This window comes from Aspergillus karnatakaensis, assembly GCF_047715665.1.
Source record: "Aspergillus karnatakaensis strain CBS 102800 unplaced genomic scaffold BJY04scaffold_46, whole genome shotgun sequence".
Taxonomy (NCBI): domain Eukaryota; kingdom Fungi; phylum Ascomycota; class Eurotiomycetes; order Eurotiales; family Aspergillaceae; genus Aspergillus; species Aspergillus karnatakaensis.
Window position 1 is genome coordinate 259,272 of NW_027395758.1, and position 21,810 is coordinate 281,081.

The 21,810-nt window shown below is 52.7% G+C and overlaps 10 protein-coding genes across 10 annotated transcripts; 3 read left to right on the plus strand and 7 right to left on the minus strand.

Moving 5' to 3' along the window:
• The first annotated feature begins 338 nt into the window (after positions 1–338).
• Positions 339–2,309, plus strand: BJY04DRAFT_113255 (uncharacterized protein). Its single transcript, XM_073708188.1, has 3 exons — positions 339–1,096; positions 1,175–1,411; positions 1,569–2,309. The coding sequence occupies exons 1-3, from the start codon at positions 635–637 to the stop codon at positions 2,265–2,267; spliced, it is 1,398 nt and encodes a 465-aa protein (XP_073568284.1). The 5' UTR covers positions 339–634; the 3' UTR covers positions 2,268–2,309.
• Positions 2,170–5,155, minus strand: BJY04DRAFT_113284 (putative raffinose synthase protein Sip1). Its single transcript, XM_073708189.1, has 2 exons — positions 4,864–5,155; positions 2,170–4,814 (listed from the first exon to the last, which is right to left on the minus strand). The coding sequence occupies exons 1-2, from the start codon at positions 4,924–4,926 to the stop codon at positions 2,352–2,354; spliced, it is 2,526 nt and encodes an 841-aa protein (XP_073568285.1). The 5' UTR covers positions 4,927–5,155; the 3' UTR covers positions 2,170–2,351.
• A 1-nt stretch (position 5,156) lies between these two features.
• BJY04DRAFT_113249 (ASST-domain-containing protein) lies at positions 5,157–6,756 on the minus strand. The gene has a single exon (XM_073708187.1). It carries the CDS (start codon positions 6,485–6,487, stop codon positions 5,288–5,290), a length of 1,200 nt encoding a protein of 399 aa, XP_073568286.1. The 5' UTR covers positions 6,488–6,756; the 3' UTR covers positions 5,157–5,287.
• BJY04DRAFT_113336 (purine-cytosine permease family protein) lies at positions 6,638–8,495 on the plus strand. Its single transcript, XM_073708190.1, has 4 exons — positions 6,638–6,981; positions 7,024–7,197; positions 7,243–7,882; positions 7,929–8,495. Exons 1-4 carry the CDS (start codon positions 6,788–6,790, stop codon positions 8,412–8,414), a joined length of 1,494 nt encoding a protein of 497 aa, XP_073568287.1. The 5' UTR covers positions 6,638–6,787; the 3' UTR covers positions 8,415–8,495.
• Positions 8,496–8,557: 62 nt separating this feature from the next.
• On the minus strand, positions 8,558–10,252 carry BJY04DRAFT_221196 (Zn(II)2Cys6 transcription factor; the record flags this gene model as incomplete). Its single annotated transcript, XM_073717042.1, has 1 exon — positions 8,558–10,252. One exon carries the CDS (start codon positions 10,250–10,252, stop codon positions 8,558–8,560), a length of 1,695 nt encoding a protein of 564 aa, XP_073568288.1.
• Positions 10,253–10,588: 336 nt separating this feature from the next.
• On the plus strand, positions 10,589–11,806 carry BJY04DRAFT_221197 (uncharacterized protein; the record flags this gene model as incomplete). Its single annotated transcript, XM_073717043.1, has 1 exon — positions 10,589–11,806. One exon carries the CDS (start codon positions 10,589–10,591, stop codon positions 11,804–11,806), a length of 1,218 nt encoding a protein of 405 aa, XP_073568289.1.
• Positions 11,807–12,495: 689 nt separating this feature from the next.
• Positions 12,496–13,345, minus strand: BJY04DRAFT_221198 (SGNH/GDSL hydrolase family protein; the record flags this gene model as incomplete). The annotated part of the gene is made up of 2 exons (XM_073717044.1): positions 12,496–13,008; positions 13,082–13,345. 2 exons carry the CDS (start codon positions 13,343–13,345, stop codon positions 12,496–12,498), a joined length of 777 nt encoding a protein of 258 aa, XP_073568290.1.
• Positions 13,346–16,381: 3,036 nt separating this feature from the next.
• BJY04DRAFT_113349 (uncharacterized protein) lies at positions 16,382–16,799 on the minus strand. The gene has a single exon (XM_073708191.1). It carries the CDS (start codon positions 16,751–16,753, stop codon positions 16,475–16,477), a length of 279 nt encoding a protein of 92 aa, XP_073568291.1. The 5' UTR covers positions 16,754–16,799; the 3' UTR covers positions 16,382–16,474.
• A 688-nt stretch (positions 16,800–17,487) lies between these two features.
• On the minus strand, positions 17,488–18,500 carry BJY04DRAFT_221199 (WXG100 family type VII secretion target; the record flags this gene model as incomplete). Its single annotated transcript, XM_073717045.1, has 3 exons — positions 17,488–18,091; positions 18,143–18,246; positions 18,294–18,500. The coding sequence occupies 3 exons, from the start codon at positions 18,498–18,500 to the stop codon at positions 17,488–17,490; spliced, it is 915 nt and encodes a 304-aa protein (XP_073568292.1).
• A 2,200-nt stretch (positions 18,501–20,700) lies between these two features.
• On the minus strand, positions 20,701–21,553 carry BJY04DRAFT_221200 (uncharacterized protein; the record flags this gene model as incomplete). Its single annotated transcript, XM_073717047.1, has 3 exons — positions 20,701–20,932; positions 20,990–21,371; positions 21,427–21,553. 3 exons carry the CDS (start codon positions 21,551–21,553, stop codon positions 20,701–20,703), a joined length of 741 nt encoding a protein of 246 aa, XP_073568293.1.
• Positions 21,554–21,810: the final 257 nt, after the last annotated feature.

Here is a 21,810-nt window from a genome sequence, read left to right on the forward strand (position 1 = left end):
AGGATTGTACGGTTGTTTTCCTATCAGGCTGAGCCAGTCTAAGGACGGAATAGGCATTGATTCCCAGGGGCGGTAGCATCCTATCGTTCTGGAATGTACAGCATGCTGACTCTGACAGCGACCCTCTCGGCTTCGCCGCTTGCAGCAGGCTGCAGGAATGGCTCATGCAGTCTTATCAGGGAACATGCGATCGAGATTTTCCACCTGGCTAGCTGGATGAAGCAGTGGAAACCGCGGTCTCTCTCTTATCTACCCAGAGGGAGAATCAAGGAGCAGATCCTAACCAGACTGATCTTATCGTAAATCTCGCATTCCAGTCCATCGGCATTTCCCGCCCTAAAGGACAATCTGACGACCTCGCAATGCCGAGAAAGAGAGAAAAACCGCGCATCAGCCTAGCACGAAAGTCTCTGCATCGCAATCCACCGTCAATTGCATGGCATTCATCACCGTCTCACCACCGTACCATTGATACCACGCTGGTCTTGACTTAGGGCTTTCTGTAGGCGGTGGCTTCCTTCGATATGACGTCGGTGGCTACTCTCTGTGCTCACTCCTCAGTGCCTCACGCGATCGGACCGTTCTGTTGACTCTTGACATGACCGAAGACTGAAGGCCTGAGACTGAGAGAAGGATGCACGATGCAGAACACGAGGTAACCCACAAGATCAGTCGACGAATCTCGACCCTCGCAAAGGAAATCTCTCCACCACCCCTAAACCACTCCGTCTCCACCCCCGCACACTCTACACATCCTTCAACCTCCCTCTCAGCCCTCGAGGCAGGCACCGAGCCCATCCCCGACGGTGATCACCTCCAGAGGATTAGCTCGCATCTAGCCAGCTATACTCTTCCACACGCGCCCCTCCCAATTAACGCCTGGAAAGAGCTGTACACGAGAAATCTCCACGCAAACGGCCACCACTTCGTCATCCACCAACACGACCACCCCATCGCAGGACCACACTATGACCTCCGACTCCAATTCTCCGACTCCAGCTCGCTCAGCTGGAGTATCATGTACGGATTACCAGGGGATGCGAATAGCCGCCGGCTAAGCCGAAATGCGACCGAGACGAGAGTGCATTGTTTCTGGGTGCGCCACCCTTCCTGCGGACTTTCCCGAGGAAAAGATAGCGACAACAGCTAACGCGCAATATCCGCGCTGATATAGAACCACCTTATCGAAACAGCCAGTGAGAAGACCGGGAGTATGATTATCTGGGACACGGGCGTATACGAGGTATTGCCTGATAGACCGCGTGGTGGTCCGGGTCCAGCGACAGCCACAGATACAGACACAGATACAGACACAGATACAGACACGGGCTCGGATCCAGCGACTACATCTGGGGTACTGACTGATAGTAGCAGTCTCCAGAATGAGAAGCTGCGGAGAGCCTTTCAGAACGTACTTTTTCCTTCCCCTCACATGCGACCAGCCCCTGAACCCTCTTCCCCTCACCCCTCACGTCTTGCGTCTCACGTCTCCTTGCCCTCCACTACCCCCCTCACACTCTAATTCCAGCCCAGACAACATGATAGCTAATATTCCTCGCTCACAATAGTCCAAAATCCACCTCCGCCTGCACGGAACCCGCCTCCCAAACAACTACACCGTCTTCCTCCGCCGCGACAAATCCGACTTCAAGTCTGCCGCCACACCAGCCTCCATAGCATCGACACCGAAGAAGAAGCGCCGACGAAGGACGATCATAACCAAAGCGCCGAGCACAACGTCCGAATCGGAGGCAGAGACGCCTACAACGCCGCAGAACAGATCACCAGCTCCTGGAAAAGGTAAAGGAATACTCGGCAAGCGGAAACCCCAAGACGGTCATGGAGATGGCGATGGAGATGGAGATACGATTGAAGATGAAGATCAAGCTGAGCACTCCGACGCCGAAGGGAACGGAAATAACAGCGACTACCTCATCCGCCTGAACAACGCGTACCCCGGCTCTGTCAATGATATCGGCTCGATTCATCAGCGCCGGTGGTTCCTCATGCTTGATCGCGTGGGGAGTGGGTTTGTTCCTGAACGCAAGGACTCGTCTGTAGACACTGGAAACACATCAGGGAGAAGAAGATGGGTTCGCGGTGTTGACAAGAAGTCTGGCGAACAGACGGGCTTCGACCCATTCTACGTCCGTGGCCCGGCTGCTGAGCGGAGTGTTGTTACCGGGAGACTAGGTAGTGATGTCCTCCGTAACGAGGACGTAGATGGTTTTATCCCTCGGAAGGGCTGGAATCCCGTCTTGACGTAGTAGATGCAGATACAATGCCTATATAAAATGTAAACCCTCTACTCTATCCCCCCACGCCCGCTATCATAACACTGTTGTCCTCCATCAGTTCAAAAAAACCGACACCCTCACTTCATTCCCCCACCCCGCCTGCAACCCCATCTCCCCCCACGCCCCCTCCAAATCCACCGCAAGCACCTTCCCCCCCTCCCTCCAAACCGCGCCCCTCGGCACCGCCCGCCCAGAAACCATCACCATGAAATCCCCATCAACATCCCACCGCCCGAAATCCGAGAAATAGATCCCCAGCACCCCCAGCGCTTTCAGCGCAACATCAACCCGCAACCGCCCATTGCTCTCAACATACACATCCGAGCTCAGCAGCGCCGCAACACCGGTCATTTTCCCCAGGAGTCCGAGAATCGACACCTGCGTGGGGAGGTCGTTTTTGAAATTTATAGAGTGCACCGGGTACGCGGTTAGGATTTCCCACCCTCTGACGTCGAGGCTCGTGCTTAGGATTGAGGATTCGGTTAGCGCGTCGGCGATATGGCCTGTGCTGTGGGCGCGCACGATATAGCTGCTTTCGGTGTCGCTGGCGTAGATCCCCGGGAACGCGGAGAGGGGGGTTAGGGTTGAGCTTTTGGCGGCGGAGACGTTGAAGAGGGCGAGGATGCCGCTTCCGGTTTTTGCGCGGCCCGTGTACGTGCCGATTCGGAGGATGGGGGACTCGTTGATGGCGTTGTACATGTCGAGGGTTCGGCCGACGAGGCTGGGGCGTAGGATTATTGTGGTGTTTTGGATGGTCGGTGCGGTTATCTGGTTGATTAAGGCTTGGTTGTGCTGGCCTGGGGTGTCGGTGATGTAGATCGGGCCGCCGGAGATGCATCGGGCGGCGGCGTGGAAGGATGCGTAGGGGTGGCTTGTTTGGAACATGTCCCAGTCTGGGAGGACGTTGAGGTAGCGGGTTAGGAGGGCATTGTGGGCGTTGCAGAAGATGTGCCAGGCGTGGGAGTCTTGGATGTCCGGGAAGAAGTCGTCGGAGTTGCGGACTACGATGGTGGGCTTTGTCGTTGGGAGCTGGGAGTGGAAGATTGGTTGGGGGTATTGCGACATGCAGGAGATTACGCGCGGGCCGAAATGTCTCAGTGACGAGATGGACCAGGCGTCTTGGTAGGCTGTTGTGAAGGTCTTTCGGTCGATGGGGTCGACGAGGAGGTCGAGGAAGGATTGGGCGTCTGCTTTGACGCCGGTGATTCCTGCTGACGAGAGGAAGGTGTAGAAGTCGTTGTAGAACCGTTGGATGTCCGATGGGTCGATTGCGAGGATGGAAGAGCGGATCGTGCTGTTGATCTGGACTTCCTTGGTCTTATATGCTGCTGCCAGTTCGCCTGTAGGAGATATTCCGCCCCAGTAGCCCAGCAAGGCGTGCCAGACAGCAATGTACTCGATGTTTGGATGTTGCTCGCGGATTGTAGAGACTGCTCTTGCGAGGCCATTAGGAAACGAGTCATTTGCTTCGAACCGTGTCATACCGCGATGCCAGCCACCGGCGCCTTCATTATCAAGGGACTGCCAGCCGTCATCGATGATGAGACCTTTAATCTTTATGCCATTACTCTTCAGGTCATTGAGAGCAGACATGAGCTTTTCTTCGGTAACGCTCTGGCCGATGGCGTTCCACGTGCAGAATGTCAGGCCGTCATACCAGCTTGACAGCCATTGCGCTTCTACACCACCAGGAGATACATTATATGGCCTGACCAGCTTCCGCGCCTCGTAGATAAGTGCACTCATGGCAATCTCAAACCCAGGAGCAGCCGCAGCCAGCACTTGAAATCTGGCGGATGCAGTGTTGTCATTGCGCGACTTCACAACAACCTCCCCGTCGGATCCAGATCCAAGAACCGTTTGAACGTCATCTATCCCAGAGACACCCAGCAGCACAACATGCACGCCGTCCGTCCGGAGAAACGAGACGAGGATGGCATCCTCGTTCAACGCAAGTTGACTTTTCCCCTGCCGTGGACCCAACCACGGCGTCGACACGCGGACTAACGCAAAGAATCGAGACACAGACGACGCTGTCCCGAGAGGTAGACTTAACACACCGGACTGACCTTCTGATGCTGGGTCCACGGACCCAGATAGATGCCACAGTGCCGCACCGGGCGACTCGCTCTTGCGACTCCCGACAGTCACGTCCGGTGATAGATTGTCGAAATACCTCGCAAAGTCCTCCGCTGATGAGCCTACCTCCACAATATCCGATGAAACGAATATCAACTCCCCATCGCCAAGATGCTGTGCATTATTCGCCCACTGCCAATCATCATCGGGGCGTCCTCGATATCGCACAGTGAACCTCGCAGTCCCTGAATCCGGCCGAATTATTTCACCCGTGTAGACAAGTCGCGTGCCGTCTTGACCGCCACTTAAATGCGGGACTGTCGTCGATGGTGATTTCTCGAGAGGAAGAGCAGTCCACTCTGAGACCCCGATGTTATGCCAGATCTGTACTTCCCATTTTTGAGTCGAGGTGGATTCTAAGAGGGCTGTGAATTGTATCTGCTCTTGTTTAGCTGGCTGGCTTGGTGCGGGGAAGGGACGGGCGCACCTTTTCGGTGCTGAGGCTTGTTACTTGACCCAGCGGGGGGTATGATATCACAGTAACAGCCATTCTCTTGGCTTTCTAGCAGTTTTCTATAGTGCAGTCTGAGACAAATTGTTTGCGATGGTATACGCAGTTGGAGGTAGTTGAAGCGAAGAAGCGATAAGGATGCGGGGCGATCGGTGAGGGGAACACGTCAGCCACCAAGCTTCACTGCGAACAGGATGTCCTTTCTTTGGCTTCAAATCTATCAACCTCAGCGATAGGCAGAACAACAGGGGCTTTATGGATGAAAAGATGTTGATAACGGGAAGAAAGATTGTGAGATTGGCCCACCTGACTCTCATTGAACTCACGTGGTCAAAATCAAGGTCATGCGAGAAATATATCTCTGTGACCACAGCTAGAGCAAATAGAACAATACCTATAACTAATTACTCTCAGAATCTAACCAGGGAACCTCCTCCGGCGTATACTTATACGCCCTGAAAACCGCATTACTCTCATACGAAAACCCAATCTTCTCCATCTCCTCCAGATCCCTCTCACCCATAACAGCTTTATAATCGCTCAATTGCGGCACAGCAAATTCCCAAACCACATCTCCTTCCTTTGTAACCTCGAAAATCCGCCCCGTCGCTGCCTCGGCGATAAGCACATTCTGATTACTTAATAGCAGCGCTGAGCCCATGAACGGAGTAAAGAAACCCAGCCCGCCTGTTGTTCGGTCTTTATACTCCCAGGTAATCTGTTTGGATTCTCGAGAAACGACGATGGCTCGGGAGAAGGGGACGGCCAGGCCGGGCCGGAAGACGCCATTATCGAGGATGAGGAGGTCGCCGGATTCGTTGATTTCGTGAGCGCAGTGCTGCTGGTTCACGATCGGGGACGTGAGATGCCAGATCACCTTTCCGGTTGCGCGGCTGAGGATGAAAACGGAGGAGGTGTTTCGGGAGGACGCGATGATGTTTCCGTCCTTATCGAGTGCGACGCTGTTGATCAGCGGCCAATGCTCGCGTGGATAATCTTGGTGCTGTTTGAAGATGTCGAGGTCGAGGTGGTCGATGGCGCGCCAGGACCATAGGAGTTTTGCGCCGCCTGTGCCCGTGCCTTCAAAGTCGGATGAGGATGAGTCGTTGGATTTAGACCACGGATTGACAAGCTTGATACAGTCGGCGTAGACCGTTCCGTCTGGCGCTTCACTTCCGGGGATGCCGCCGCGCACCTGGGAGGCTTCCTCGGGCGTGAGCGGTTCGAGAGTCGTATAGAGAAGGGTCCCGTCATTGAGGTGGTTTTGGTCGTGGTGAGCGTGCGGGTCAGAATATTTGCGTACGACCTCGCCTTCAGAGTTTAGCTGCATCATCACACCACCGCAGTACTTCTTCCACATAGGAAAGAGATTGGGCGAGTCAGGGTGGACACCGTTGTAGGCGAGATTGCCGTTCGGTAAGATCCTCGCATGGCGACCGGCACGGTGAGGGAGTGTCCAACGGTGGACTTCCTTACCAGTCGTCGAGACCAAGTGCGCTGTACGTGAGGTAAGCGGTGCGTAGAGGACATAGCCGGGGGAGACGCGGTCATCGGCGCCACGCAGGCCGAGACCACGACGGCGGAAGGTGTGCTGTTCCATAACGATCGCGCAATTAAGAATTGAGCAATAAGAGCAATAGCAGCTGCAGGATCCAGGCAATTTATCTCGCGACAAATCTTGGGGGCAAGCTAGAATTTGTATGGATTTGCCCTAGGACCGGCATGCCGCGGCATACCGGCGGCAAGATAAGCACGCCATCGTTATCGCAAGAAACGACATTGATTGATGATCGGGATGCCGCGGTGGTGGAAGAAGCAAAACAGCTAGATAGGGGGGATAATAGATATAGAATGGGTTCCCTGCCGGTGTTGGTTGCATCTCATCAGGACAACCCCCGAAATGGCGACAATGGAACACGACAAACGCAGCTCAGTGGAGAAGAGCGCCCCAGATGGGGTCTCCGCATTCGAACCAGAGGACCGTCGTTCGTGGATTATGTCGAAGCTTCAAATTGAGATGAAGGGGATCGAGCGAGTCACGGATGAAGACCGCCAGCACAACACCACCAAGTTCTGGAACGCGTGCACCTTCTGGTATGTCGGCCAGCACTTTAATGACTGAGCTAACAGGTACAGGATGAGCGCGAACATGGCGGTCGCGACGCTCAATGTTGGATCTCTAGGAGGTGCACTGGGCCTTCCGTTCTGGGACAGTTTTGCAGTCATTTTGGTGATCAACGTTGTCGCCAACCTGCTACCCGCGTGGACAGCTGCATTTGGCTTGACCGGATTACGAATGACCACTTTTTCGTACGTCGAATGAACCGTCATGCCGAGGCTCTACTGACTGTTCAGGCGCTACTCCTTTGGATACTGGGGAAATATCCTCGTCGTGATATTCTCTATGATCGCAACAACTGGATGGAACGCGATCAACTCGATTTCAGGAGCAGTCGTGCTCAACGCACTGTCAGACGGCCAATGCCCGACATGGGCCGGGGTCATTATCATCTGTACCGTGGTCTGGGTAATCTGTGCCCTCGGCATCAGCTGGATTCATCGTCTCGATGTCTTCGCGTGGATTCCACCTCTCATTGTGTGGTGCGCTGCTGCTGGGACTGGGGCTTCGCACTTGACGGGAGCCGATCATAGCACGACTAGCGGTGCAAACAAAGCGGCACCGGTCCTCACATTCATGGCCAGCATTTTCTCGTTTGCTGTTTCTTGGATCAACTGCTCTGCGGACTACAATGTCCGCATGCCCGTCAACACCCCAAGGTGGAAGATATTCAGCGCTACGTATGTCGGCATTTTTGTGCCCACTGTGCTGGTTCAGACCCTGGGCGCGGCCCTGTATTCTGGCACGCTGAATAACCCTAAGTGGAAGGCAGCATACGGAGAGTATGGCGTAGGAGGTCTACTCAAGTCTGCTCTTGAACCGGCCGGAGGGTTTGGCAAGTTCCTCATGATTCTTGCAGCGCTCAGCGCGATTCCAGTAAGCAGCACACTTGCCAACCATGGAGTCCACTAACGCTGGCTAGAATAATATACCGAACAATTATTCCTTCGCCCTTCACGCGCAAAACTTTGGACCTTGGGCCATTCGTATCCCGCGAGTCGTGCTCGTAACCTTCGGATTCGTGGCCGCCATTGTTGTTGGTGCTTGCGCAGCAGAGTATTTTGATGACACCCTGCAGACCCTTCTCAGTGTCATCGGATATTGGACCATCATTCATATCACTCTGGTAGTGCAGGAACATTTTATGTTCCGAGGCGGCTGGAAAGGGTATGACCTGGATGCCTGGAATGACCCGCTTTACCTGCCATTCGGATGGGCGGCAATCGGTGCCTTTGGGTTTGGCTTCCTTGGAGCTGCCATGGGCATGAAGGTCGCTTGGTATGTTGGGCCTATTGCCAAGCTGATCGGTGACTCGGGTGCAAATATTGGTCATGAGTTGACATTTGCATTCTGTGGGATCGTGTTTCCGCTCTTTCGCTGGTTGGAGAAGCGCTATACTGGTCGCTGAGCAGCTTATTGGATGTGATCAGAGGAACTAATGTCAGATAATCGGATCGTAACAAATTGCAACTTGAATACTAGTCTCAGCTCTTCGTGTCCAGGTTTGGCACAATTTCAGTTCGGCTTCAATGGCTCATAGTCATCTCATTGTCAATTTAATTCCTCAGGCAGAGGGTAATCCTGTGGAAAGAACGCAAAGTTCGGGGCCAGGTCCCAGCTGCCGTTGGGAGTGGCACCAACACCAAGAAATTCCGGAAAATAATATCGCGTAAACTCATCCGTGAGCATATCCTCCGGTTGCGTCGGGTTGAGTACTGCGTCTGGCGGAGGGCGCGCTTTTCGATGAACCTGAAGGATGATGGTCCCGAATGTGTGTGCCGCATGGCATGGGAGGCCGATAGACTGCAGCCATTGCACTAGACTGGAGATTAGTGCGTCCAGCTCGTCGACCTTATGACTGGATCCCAAATGGCCCTCGGAGCTCCCAATGAGGCGGCAGATAGTGATCGCAGCAAACGTGATCATGTGGTAGATGTGGTCGCTCAAATGTCTGGTGCGTTCATCCACAGTATCCATGGCCAGCTTAATAATAGCAGTCGCGTGTGAAATCATTTCAGAAACGATCGACTCTCGTGCTCGAGCCGATTTTGTTTTGAGGCATCGATCGTATAATAGTAGGTGCGAAAAATGGAAGCCCATCATGAGAAATTGAGCTCTAGGCTGCTCCAGAACCAATTGCCACTCTTGTCTCCAAGTTTGCAAACCTGCCGTAGATTGCGCAATATCAATCGGGCCCGAAAGAATCTCGTAGACGGCACGATAGAGATGGATTTCTGCGACCATTCGCAGTTCGTAGTTAGTTGCGCGATCCGAGTGGACAATGGCGCGGCATCGAGCGATTTGCCAATCCTGCAGCATGGACCTCCGACTGGTGCCAACACAGTAGTGGAGATGCACGAGACAGAGGTGATTCCACAGGAACCAGCGATCTAGTGTGACTCTGTCATACCCCGATGTGCCGGAAGACGAACCTAGGATTGCCGAGAATAGCGGACTCGATTGACAATGCTGCAAAGCGAATCCACTCAATAGCCAGCTGTCAATGCTAAGCGGCACCTGTCCGACAGTGGTTGACCACATACAAAGAATAAGAGCAGCTTGGAAGAACTCCATCGGCTGCGATGACAACAACAAGGCACTCTGGATGAGTGAGCGAGCGGTTTCGTAGAGCTTAGGGGCGAGATTGCCAGCTAGGCTTTGGGACGTATGGCGTACGGCTATCAAGCAACAGGCGCTGAAAAGGAGTGGTGACTTCTTCACTCGCCCGAGCAGCTCGTGAACATCTTCATCCAGGTCGAATAAGACCCAGCGGCCGTAATGCTCCTGGAATATCGACAAGAGAGATAAAGCTAGATCCGACGGAACAAGCCCATCCAGCGGCACTGCTTGGTTTGTATTTGGGAGCTCAATGCCTGTATCAGCCGCCAGGTCGCGGATCACCATGACCGGGGCGACAGAAGATTCATTGCTTCTTCGAACCGAGTCTGATTCTTGATTGCTGCGGTTGTGCTGTCCAGGGAGGCCATCGGTAAGCTGCGAGGGATCCTCCCCAAGTCTATCAAGAAGATGAGCGACAGCCTTTTCAAGGCGCTGCAAGCGGTCACCGGTGGTTGGCTCAGATGCTGTGGGCTCATCTTCGACCAGGTCAATAGAAAAAGAGCATCTCTGGTTCAGTCGGTCACAGCGAAGACAAGCAGCGCCAGGGAGGCCGGATTCGTAGCACCTTGTCTTTTGTTTTCGGCACGAGGTACATGCTCTCGATGCACGCCCTCTGTCTGGGGGCATTGTATGAGGAAGAGATGCCTCCAACAGACTGAAGTGGATGAATGTTTGGATGGAGTTGATGAAGGAAGAAGGAAGAAGAAGGAAGAGAGATAACAATCGATGGCGAATGTGACGCTAGCCTGATTGGGCTAGGTAGTATCTAGCGAGAAGGTAACTATACGGAGTATATACAAAAGATGCACTCAGTGCCCTTTCCAAAGTACTCTCTATGAAAGAGAAATACTCTTTATCCTGGGCCGGAAGCACCCCCGATTCAGTCACGTGCATACCTTCTTCTTAAGCTTCCAACCTTAAGTCCTGTTAAAGAATCTTCCATTTCTCCCCATTAACATCATCATGAGTGGTCTAGCGTTGCTGCTGAAGCGGATTCTAGGCCGTGGCTGGAAACCGAAGCGACGACCTGAGCGACAGCCGTCAATCCTCGAAACAATCCCTCCCGAGCTCCTCCTGTGCATTACAGACTTCCTCGACAATCCCGACCCCGTCTGTCTGGCTCTATGCAGCCACTGGCTTCTGCACGTCATTAGCAAGGGTGATCCGACTTCTTTGCTATCACGCTACAGACCCACATCCAAGCTCAAGGCAGCACTCCTTACCAGGATAGCCCGCGATATGCCAGACCAGTTCGCCTGCCTCCGGTGCGCGACCCTCCACCCAATCTCGGACGTCCAGCACCCTGCCTCGACTTTGTTGAACATGAAACACCCCTGCCCGGATATATCAAAAGTATCACGTGGCGACTTTCCCCTCCAGCTCTACATGCTCTTCATCGGCTGCAGCATGTTCACCCAATATGACTTCCGGCACGGCCACCTCGTGGTGGCGATGAAGAACCACCTCAAGGGTGGCACTCAGGGGATCACAGTGCAGTCGTTAGCGTACACCGAGGTGATGGATGGGTTCTCGGATCCCAGGGTCACGGAACTGAGGTCCGTCGAGGCGCGAGTGTGTGCCCTGGAGCCCGGGCAGGAGGACGGCGAAGTCAAATCAACCCTGATCCTGCAAGTCCAAACCTGGGTACTCTTTCACAGCGGCTCCGACAAGGGTCTAGTGGATTCAATACTAGACGTCACGAAAATATGCGCACACAAGCGCGTAGGATCCGTTGTTCGGCGCAGGTGCGGGGCCAACCTTGACGTTGATTTGCACAGCGAAGGTCTCGTACTCGGGCAGCAATGCTGTTCAGCCTGTGGTGTCGAGTTCCGGATTGACTTGCGCGCATGTCAAGACAAAGGGAGAGCTGTTGTGGTCACGAAGTGGGTGGATCTTGGGGCAGGGTTCGATCTGGACGATCCCAAGTGGAGACGGGCCCTATCCTGCCCGAACTGGGAGGAGCGATACCAGGTCACTACAGCACCGGGCGATGTTGCGCGAATGTTCCACGGTGCTGGGTCTATTGGGAGTTTAGATAGCGTTTTGACCGAGCGGAATAGGGCGTACCTGATAGGGGAGCAGTACCGGCGCTCGCTGCATAGGAACACTCTGCCATTCTACTCCTCTGTCCCGCGCCCATCATTGGAAGTTGAGATAGAGCACTGGACACGCAGACGATGATCAAGTAGCCAAAATAAGGAAGGAACGCGCAGACGGAAGGAGCGTTGCGGCCAGGGCCCAACACTGTAGTACCTGTTCAGGCGTTGCTTACCTCTGCACAGTATACTTGGATGTCCATGCCTGTATCTTCTAGTAGACACAACATGCTCGTTGCCAATGCACAAGCACAGCGTATCCAAACACCATCAGGTAATGTTTGGCTCCAGTGATACGATACTCTCGAGTACTGTAATGCCCACTTAGAAGCAGCGATGTCGAGTGTCCGCTTGAGAGCACGGGGCCACTACGTTATGTGGCGAAGGATAGAGCGGCGGGGAGAAAAGGAGTCTCTGACGACGAGGTGTATTTGAGAGAGCGACGGATGCAGTAACTGAAAGGGAGAACCTTACAAGCGATGGAAGCTGAACGCTGGGTTGGATAATTGCTGCAAATATATACTCTATTCCCTATTCCAGCAGCACACACATTACGAAGTCAACAAACTCCACCCCGAGACAACACCGGATCTATCGCCCAAAACACCAGGAAGAGAAAAAAAGAGAACATACAAGAAAATCCATCACATGAAGAGAAACCCACGAGTCTGCTGAAGACCGATAGCGGACCCCATCGTCCTGTCCGCTCACCGGCCGCGTCAACCGACAAGAAATCGTTCCGTCGCCATAACCCTCACAAGCATTACTGCTGACCTAGCTCTTCGCCACAGCAGGACTGGAAATAAGCCCCTGAGCCGCCGCACTACTGATAGCCTCATACCAGATCGACGCCATCTTCACATACCCGCTATCCCCGGGGTGCGTATCGTCCAGCACCCCGTTCTGCCGGTAGTCGTCAGGATAAGTGAGCGAGGGCGTGCCACTCGCGGAGTTCATCTCCGCGAGCACGATGCGCGTGCCCTGCTTGCGCAGTGTTTCGACCAGCGCGCGATATTGCGTGTTGATTGAGGGTGTGTTGCGAGTGATTGCTGTGTTCCCGGACGGAATCAGGGTCGAGAGGACGATGAGAGTGTTTCTCATATCTGGGGCCGAGGTTAAACTCTCGATCAAGGTGCGCATGCGATTGCCGGCGTTAGGGACGTCAATCGCCAACCGCGCGTCGTTGGTGCCGGCGTTGATGAGGACGACGTTTGGCTTGTATTGCAGGGAGTTTGATGCTGCGGCGCGGACCTGGTCGATTGTGTTTCCGGGCGTTGCTTCAACATCCTGGATTTACTATTAGTAAGGTGAACCTGGGAAAGCACGGCTGAGCAAGGTTACTGCTCGCTGGAGGACATACATTATCCTGCATATTCCCGTTCTTCCGACTCCCAACCATATCCACCGACCACCCGTTGGATGTCAGTTGGTCTCTGAGTGGCTTACGGAACCCGTTTCCGTCTGAGGAATGCTCGCCCCATACAATTGACGCCCCGAGAGAGAGGATGCGAAGGGGCACGCTGCCGGCATCTGATTTCAAAAGATCGAGGATGTCTAAGTCGATGGCGCGACCCAGCGCACTCTGCCAGGACAGGATAAACAGACAAACAGAGAGGAGGCGCATATTGAGAGGATTCGCCTTGAGGAGGAAAGCAGAGAGGCGTAGATCTTCGCTTGAGGGAGATTGTCTCTCTATTTACAGCGGGGGAGTCCCATTTTAAAGTTTCTCCCTCCTATGACTTGTCATCAGGGTCCTGAAGGTTGACCCCTTTTAGCGTCTGCTTGTTTTCGCGAGGGAGGATCTGGTTCAGAGGAAAGGGCTCCAGAGGTTTGCCCCGATGCAGGGTTATCCTGGACAAAGAAAATAGTAGCTGCAGGCTGGGCCTGAAAATAGCTACCTCGTCACGCTTTCGTCCAATCACATTTGTCACAAAGCACGGTGAAATTAGGTTTACAGAGTGTCCGTGGCCCAAATGCGAGTCGCAGCCTTAGGAGTGACACCCTTGTGCGAGCCAATAAAGAGTCTCGACGCTGCCAACAAGCTTGGAGAGTTCAGGGTCTGCCGGCTTAACTGCCCATCTTTCTCACAATCGTGCGCCGGATTGGGACAGAACGAGGCTCCGCATGTTGAACGTAACTCCAGCATTTTTGACGGGGCGATTTTCACTGCTACAGAACCGGCACTCCGGATGCGGTTGATAACATTCCTCAGTACTCGGGGTTCCGTCACCCTCGTCGATGGTCACCAACCCACACAACACTCGTAAATGTGGAATCACATTTAAATGCCTCGTGCCCCAGAGTATACAGCATTTCAAGTGAATGTTCTGATCAGCCGGCAGCCGCGGAGATGGGGGCCTGATTCATGTCAAGAGGCAGCCTCGCTGCACAAAGACAGAATGACAGCTCAGTGTCACTTCGCTAGCCAGATTAGGAAAAAGAAACGACGCGTCCGGGCACCATTCAGATGACCGCAGCACCAGGTACAAAGGCTTGTTGACTCGAATCGTCGAATAATACTCAGCCACGGGATCGAAGAACTAACCACCACGAACTCGATCAGGGCCATTTTAAGGTCCAAGCGCTTTGCGCGACTTTTTGCTGGAGTGATTCGTGCGCCCTTGTTAGCGAGGCCAGCCAATGGTTCGCAAGGTGTTGTGATTAGGGCTCCCTCGGAGGAAAAGCAATAGGTCGGACTGGGGCAGCCACGCCTTGTTACAATTCATCTATCAGTAATGTAGTACGGGCGGAGTACTCGACTTGAGAAACCTGGAGAAACCTGCTAAATAGACCCACCCTTTCGAGATGGTTCTAACCCACGAGCAGTATGTAAACCTGCAGATCGCCTGCATGGGATCAAAGCTTGACATGGGGTTTGCAGATCTTTGAAAGTGCGATGGTATATTGGAATGGTAAGGTCTGCGAATTGCACGCGGCTCCTCAGCATGATAGCCTCGCAAGTGGTCTACTTTCACATGATGATTACTGAGAAAATGACTGGAAAGGCTGACACCATCCTCGCATTGAGCGATGAACATGCTGGCCGCACCAAACTGTATATCCCTGACTGGCGCCAGCATGCTGACGCTTACGTTGTCGGAAAAAGGACTCCCTTGTGATGCCAATGCGACAGCCCTACAAGTGTTTCACGAACTAGAAAATCCCTCAAAATTCCAATATTTCGCGAGCAGTTGTCTTGCTGGTATCCGCGCGAGTGGACCCGTGATGTCCGGTCGATAGCTAGCAACGTCCTTGGACGGGGAGACGGAGCATCATTACGTGCTTTCCAAGTCACTTCGCAAGGGGATAAGCACGAACGTCCATAGTCATACACCGAGCCAGGCTTTTCAAGTGTCCCGGCCGTAGAAGATATCAAAACCATAACAGGTGACAAGGGCTCGGTATTCAGTATGGTTTGATGTAAGATGTCATGATGTATGGAAGCTTGACCATATAGCAATGGTAGTCTCAATCCGGTTTGATAGTGACCTTCGTCGTCACAACTGTCAGGTACTGCTCTGTCTCATATACATGTTGAGGTTTCCCATTGCTGCTTGAAGCGAAACAAGCCTGCCTACACATCGAGGGGTAGCGCATGTGGTCAGATAGATGACTTGGACACACGTATGCGGGAGTTGTCTTTTTATGGGGATAATAATCCACATGTGTATCAGAAGAGAACTTTCTGACGTTGTATGTACCAGACGGCCTGATGTGCTCGAAGTCCACCTCGACGACGACTAGGTTCACGTATCCACGAGTCTCAAGCCACTTCTGGAGCGTTTCAATTCCAAAATACTTGGCTTCTCCAAGGAGGGCGTGGTACATGGGGTATCATGGCCCTTGTCTCGATCATAGAATAGCGGGAGACGGCGGTGGCGGAGGTATCGTAAGATGTGTTCAGAGAGGGTAGGGTCTGCGTCAGCGAAAATGCATCCGTCCAATCGAGGAGCATCCCATCGACCAGGCAGTAATGATGCGAAGAATGTGCTTTCGTCTGTCAGGGTCTGTCGCATGGTGGTAAACCGTCGGTCTCCCACTTGTAGCTGGATTATATTTGCTGCCGACGGGCTAACATCGGGTGAACTGGAGAGTTCCGAGGGCAATGACTCGCTCTGACGGTCCATCAAGCTGGCTGGTGATACTGGTGCCTGGATTCAATCCAGTGGAGGAGTTAAAAAGAAGACTGGACTTGATACGTTTCGAAATCCTGAAGGGTGCTGCATTTTCTTCGGAGATTTCTCTATCATGATGCTATATACGCCTTGAAGGTTTGCCTAACATATCACCCTTCTGAGCTGGAGTTGGTCTGGCAGCTCGCAGGCGTTTCTGCCCATCATACAACCAACTAGATGATCAAGAAGTGAAATGGCCTGAGTTTTTCCTGTAGTAGAGAGTAAAGGCAGGGTACTCTGAACAATAATGTACTTGGTGAACTTGATTGTCAAGGGACTTTCTCTGTTTTCAGGACTACCTTATGAAACTCTATGTTGGCGCTCAACCACTCATATCCCCCAATTCATCAAGGAAAGCAACGGTAGTTTCGCTAGAGCTCCAGACCCTCAAATGGAGAAGAATGAATGTTTCGATCCACTGTAAAACTACCTAGCTGCTTGCTCTGCCTCGAACATCGCGCAAGACACGAGTAGCCGCCAGGGATCAGATGAACAAAGGCTTAAACTGATATTAAATACGTCTCAAACATGTTCAACACATTAACCAACCATCTTCAACAGTCAGACTGTTTGAGGGCTCAATAAATATTGATCGAGGTATAGGTCGTTAAAGCGACCAACCTCAGCTCAAGCTCATTCTCGAACTGCACGGGATCACTGCCTTGTTCCTTTTCGCAGGACCTTCCACATAGCTCAGAACTCCCTCCATGCCTTGCCAGCCCCCGGGGACAGCGGTAGACCTGTTTCGTTACCCATTCGTGGTAATAGGCAACACTTGCCATAGAAGAGGTGCTCGGAATGTCAAACCAGCCCCCATAGTCGGGGATCCTGTTCAAAACCCGTTCCACAGTTATCATCTTTTCATATCTAGAACACCCCTCAGTGCCTCGATGCCAAAGTATTTTGCCTCACCCAGTAGGGCATAGTACAACGAAAAGTTGTGACCTTGAGTGGGGTCGTAGAAGAGGGGGAACTGGCCGTGGCGGAGATATCGTAGGACATGTACGATTAAGTCGGGATCTGCATCGATAAAGTACGACCCATCTTCGCGTGGACTGCCCCAGCGGCCGGAGAGTAGGGAGTCGAAAAAGGTGCTCCCCGGATAAGGGTCTCGCGTAAGGTAGTGAAGCGGAGTTCTCCAACCTGCAGCTCTACTATATCGCAGGGCTGCCAGGGTAAACTGCTCTGCCCATCCAGAATGCTCGTAGAAAAGGATGATATGCCGTAGTCAAAAGGCAAAGGTGAGAATCTGGCGACGACTAGGGGAGGCACAGGCTAATATACCCGTCCTTGGGATGAAATACTGAGCATTTAGTTTGCAGGGTTGGCCGGAACTGATGTCCCAGGGTCATGCAACCATATTCATGACAGGCTGATCAGGGCTTCGCGGTTTAAGGCTCCGCGAGTTGGATTTTTGCGGAGGTCAAAATACTCTGATTCGAGATCCGCGAGCGTCTACAGCCTATCCGAGTGCTATGAGGAAAAATGACGGCAAAAAAGCTCAACAAAGTGAACTAAGATCTACCCGAACGCTACCATGTAACCTTTCCCATCTAGCTCGCCACATAAACCTGCTCTGAAAACTATAGGTTTAGTACCCAAAGACAGAATTAGCAGCGACAGGAACTCCAAAACTACCACCAACCGGCCGAGCAGGGCTGGCAAAACCAAACGGACGAGCCTCAACCTGCTCCTCCCCAGAATGTCCTGCTTGTATGGTACCACCGCTGTTGTGCTCGCTAGTAGGCTCATCCCGTGCATCCCGCTTGTAAGAGCCCGCGAGATGCTCAGAGCCTGCAAGATATTCAGAGCCTGCAGGGTACTCGGCGCTAGAAGGGTATCCCGTCCCAGGGCCCGGATGAGCAGCAACCGGAACACCGAATTGACGACCGTCATTTTGCTCTTGCCCTTCACTCGAGCCACCTGCCTGAACAACCGTACCTCCCTGATGCTCCGCACTGGGGTTATCCCCTGCGTCGCGCTTCCAGTAGCTCGTGGGGTAGCCGGTGCCTGACTCGCCCCAGTATCCGGTACTAGGGTTGGAGCTGGCTGGGATGGGAGCAGGAGCTATGCCGGAGATCGGAGTGACTGGGTTCGCGGGGTATGGAACGCCAGATTGGGCGAGATTCGCGGAAATATCGCGCTTGCTGAATGATGCGGCTAGTTGGTTTGTGGCAGATTGTTCGGATTGTTCGCTGTTTCGCTGTTAGGGCAGATATAATATAGTGGGTATGAGAAGGACATACAATGAGCCTGTAAGGCTGGCAAGGCCTTCAGATATCTTGGCTGCGACCTGTTGCAATTGAGATTCGGCCTGCTGAAAGCTATCGAGGAGTTGGGTGAATGTATCCTACCAAGTGTCAGTAGAGGAGCTCCGTGGTTGGTAACAAAACTTACTGCTGAAGCTCCAAGGGCAGGAGTCGTGGCCTGGAACTGGTCATTGATACGGTTGAGACCACTGTTGGTGCTCGCCGCGAATGAGGCAATGCTCTGAGAGAGTGCTTGGATCTCGCCGACGTTGGTGGAAATCTCAGGTGAAGGTAGGGGAGCGGTGGTTGCGAGGGCCACGAAGGCAGCGCTGCTGAGGACTTTTGAAAAGTGCATCTTGACCTGTTAAGCAAAGGAAGCTTGTTGCGTTGGGCTGTGGTTGGTTGCTGAGGTTAGCGCTGTTGTTGAGGCTCTGGATGATGGCTCAAAATCGCGAGTACATGACGACCTTTTATAGTGATAGAGGCGCCAGTCAAGGATACTCGGCCCCCATTGCTGAAGCTGTAGTTATCTAATGTCCCATCCCTATGCCAATTCTTCTCTACTGCTCTACCTGTAGGGACAGTATGAAGAAGCCCTATTGCCAAGCATGCCATCGCTGTATACAAATGCAGCCGAGCCACACACGGGAAGCAAGAGCTAAGCCTTCGGAGATCCTCGGCCTCGGATTTAGATCAGACCATCAGGAGACTAGTGGACTGTTAAGGCATGTGATTGGATTGAGAGCGCCCAAAATAGTCATTTCTGGCAGCGATTTTGTGGGGGCGGAGCAAGCCTAGACGGGAGCTTGAATCCTTCTATCGCAATATTGTCTCTGAAAACCTGAGAGGGGCGGAGCTGCCGTCCTCCATGCAGCCTTTCGAGACATTTCGAAACGGACCGCAGCGCCTTCGAGTGAACTGGCTGCTCTAATTGGTGCATTTATTACCCAATGTGATTCCTCCTGCAGCACCACACCGGCATTGCAGACCGATCCTCCGAGGCTGAACCACAGACTGGTGTCCAGAAGAAGATGGTGACTCTATCTATCCCATTGCTAAGCCTTACGGCACCAGAGCTCAGCCTCCAAATGCTAAACCAAAGGTGGAACTATTTCGCGCCAGATCCAATCTATCACCCGTGATCAGCAAGCTTGAGCATGATCCAGCCTGTTGCCATTCTCGGACGTTCTATAGCATTGCTAGGTAGTAGTATCAGCTACTTGGTTCTAGCCAGAAGATGTTCCCGACCCCAATCTCCCTACTATAACACCTCCAATACTTTTAGTACCCTGTCACTAGACCTGTGCCTTTGGTCGTAAGCCCAAATCATCTCGGAATACTGACCAGTCTGCGCATGCGTACGCAAGGGAGGAATGGAACTAGCAAATGGATTTTCCACAGCCTCCTGGGGGACGACAAGCACGACAAGCCCTACTTTCCTCTGATATATCTCGCTTGTGTCGTTCTCCCAAGTATTCTTCTCCTTATCTGTTAATTCCATCGTGGCTCGGTGACCTATGCGACAGAAGGAAGACTACCAGGCCCAAGGCGTCAGCATTGGTCTCATCCACTAGGATCGTAGATCACATACAGGAGACTCTGGCCATTAGCCACATGAGTCAATGTAACCTTCTTCACATCTCTCCAGCACTTTGTTCTTGAAGGAGCTGTCCTGAACCTAGCAAACCAACACGAAGTCCGATCGACCGGCCATATTTCGTATCTGAAATCCTCCGCTCCCTTAACATCAGGATGAACCAAGACAATGCTGTCGACATGCTTCCCTTCAAATCCGCCCTTGAGTATGGGCTCTTCGATCACCTGGTAGTTGGTAAACCCGGAAGGATGGAATCGATTAGGAGGCAGAGGAGTCAGGACGGTAATTTCTTCACCATCACAAATACGCCATGCGGATAGAGCCGAGCCCCTTTAATTTAGCGAGACCATTGCTTCTGGCCCTTCTGAGCTATAAGACACTTTCCGTCGTTTTTGTCCATGAGCGGTCCCATAGCGGTGGTGAGGGTCTGCATGTTGTGGTTATCCGCCCAGAGTTGCGCATGGTCTCGAGGGATTCCTGACCATAGCACCTGCTGATTTCGATACCATGAATCCTTCCGAAACTGGATGTCGATTGCTTCCGTTTCGTCTGGCGAAAGGAAGTGGGGGATATATTCGTTCATAGCTAAGGTTGAAATTGTATGGACAGTGGAAAGATGTCACTCGAGACGTATGGTACCACGTTGTCACTCTTTCTATACTTGAGAGCCCAAATACTGGAGTCTGAATCTTCAAAGTGCAGACAGAATATTGGTACAGGGTTGCACCACTATACCTGGTGACGTCTTCTCAAGGTGAACAAGGTTTATGTACTGAGCATACCTCTGGTCCTAGGCCCTAGAATGCCGAATCTCCAATGGAGATCCATGGGAAAGTGACTGGGCATTCCACTGCACTGACCATTCTCATTGTTGATCTTCATATTCAACTACTTTGATTAGTCGGAGTTATCATATAAGTGCATAGTTGGTTCTTGGAATACACGGCAGCATCCAGCCTCACTCATCCTTCTTCCCAGCCAACACCGGACAGGCTCCAGCAGCAGCAGCAACTGCATCTTTCCCCTCTAATCCCTGTTTGTCACCCTTGGCAATCTGTCGAAACATATCCATCGGATCGAACCAGACATCAATCTTCTGTAGCTGCAATTTCTCATTGACCTTAGCCACGACAATCCCCTCGATATCAATCACCTCCCCATGAGCCTTGATCCTAACAGTTTCACCGTCCCTGAGGCACGTTAGCGAAAGGTCCAATTGCAAAAAAAAAGAACAAAGGAACATCTACTCATTAACCCCTCTATAATCCCCCCTCATAACCCCCCAATGCCGCCACCGAAACACCACAACCGGCGGCCCCGAATAGACCTCCTTAACCTCCCACGCAAAGCTCTCAATCATCCTCTTGAACGACTTGTGGCTGTCTTCGAAGTTGTTTTGTTCCGGATCGTAGTACTTATTTGCGGAGATGAGCGCGTTGTATGTCCCGACAGCAAGCATATGTTCGCCCGACTGCTCAGGGCCACCATTCAGTGAGAAGGTGTAGGAAGACTGATCGATTGTGCGCCAGTCAGAGAGGGACGTCTTGTAGGATGCTTCGATTTCCCAGTTTTTGACGAGGTTGGAGACGAGGTCTGGGAGAGAGGAAGCTTCGTGGGTCATGGTTTTGGCTAAAGGCTGTTAATGTGAAATAAAAGACGGAGGGAACACAGTGGCAAGGAGTACTTTTCTCGTAGTAATCGCGGGTTTTGGTGTAGCTGGGTGGTTTTCCGTGCCGCCATATTGCGTCGGTGTCTCCTAGGACGGCGTTGGGGTTGAACACATAGTCTGGGAGGCCTTGCGAGTCTGCCATGCTGGGACTGTGATTGTGTTTCGGGGAGTATGAGAGAAGGGTAAAATCAGTAGGAGCGTGTGTGAGAGGGAGGGATTGGAAAGACCGGGGGACTTCGGCCTGGTTATAGCCACCTGTCCATGTGCACCCCGGTATACAATATCCGGGATTATATTCCAGTGAGCCAATGGAAGACCGAGTATTACTATGCGCGTGGTATGTTCCTCTTAGCGAAAGCTAAAAAGAGTACCCCAATACGACGGTATGGATGTGCTACG

Coding starts and splice junctions, on each gene's coding strand:
- BJY04DRAFT_113349 (XM_073708191.1), bottom strand. CDS start 16,753: ATGATAACTGTGGAACGGGTTTTGAACAGGATCCCCGACTATGGGGGC.
- BJY04DRAFT_113336 (XM_073708190.1), top strand. CDS start 6,788: ATGGCGACAATGGAACACGACAAACGCAGCTCAGTGGAGAAGAGCGCC. Junction 6,982..7,023: donor TGGAACGCGTGCACCTTCTG/GTATGTCGGCCA, acceptor TAACAGGTACAG/GATGAGCGCGAACATGGCGG. Junction 7,883..7,928: donor CAGCGCTCAGCGCGATTCCA/GTAAGCAGCACA, acceptor AACGCTGGCTAG/AATAATATACCGAACAATTA.
- BJY04DRAFT_113255 (XM_073708188.1), top strand. CDS start 635: ATGCACGATGCAGAACACGAGGTAACCCACAAGATCAGTCGACGAATC. Junction 1,097..1,174: donor CGAGAGTGCATTGTTTCTGG/GTGCGCCACCCT, acceptor GCGCTGATATAG/AACCACCTTATCGAAACAGC. Junction 1,412..1,568: donor TGCGGAGAGCCTTTCAGAAC/GTACTTTTTCCT, acceptor CGCTCACAATAG/TCCAAAATCCACCTCCGCCT.
- BJY04DRAFT_113284 (XM_073708189.1), bottom strand. CDS start 4,926: ATGGCTGTTACTGTGATATCATACCCCCCGCTGGGTCAAGTAACAAGC. Junction 4,815..4,863: donor CAAGCCTCAGCACCGAAAAG/GTGCGCCCGTCC, acceptor AAACAAGAGCAG/ATACAATTCACAGCCCTCTT.
- BJY04DRAFT_113249 (XM_073708187.1), bottom strand. CDS start 6,487: ATGGAACAGCACACCTTCCGCCGTCGTGGTCTCGGCCTGCGTGGCGCC.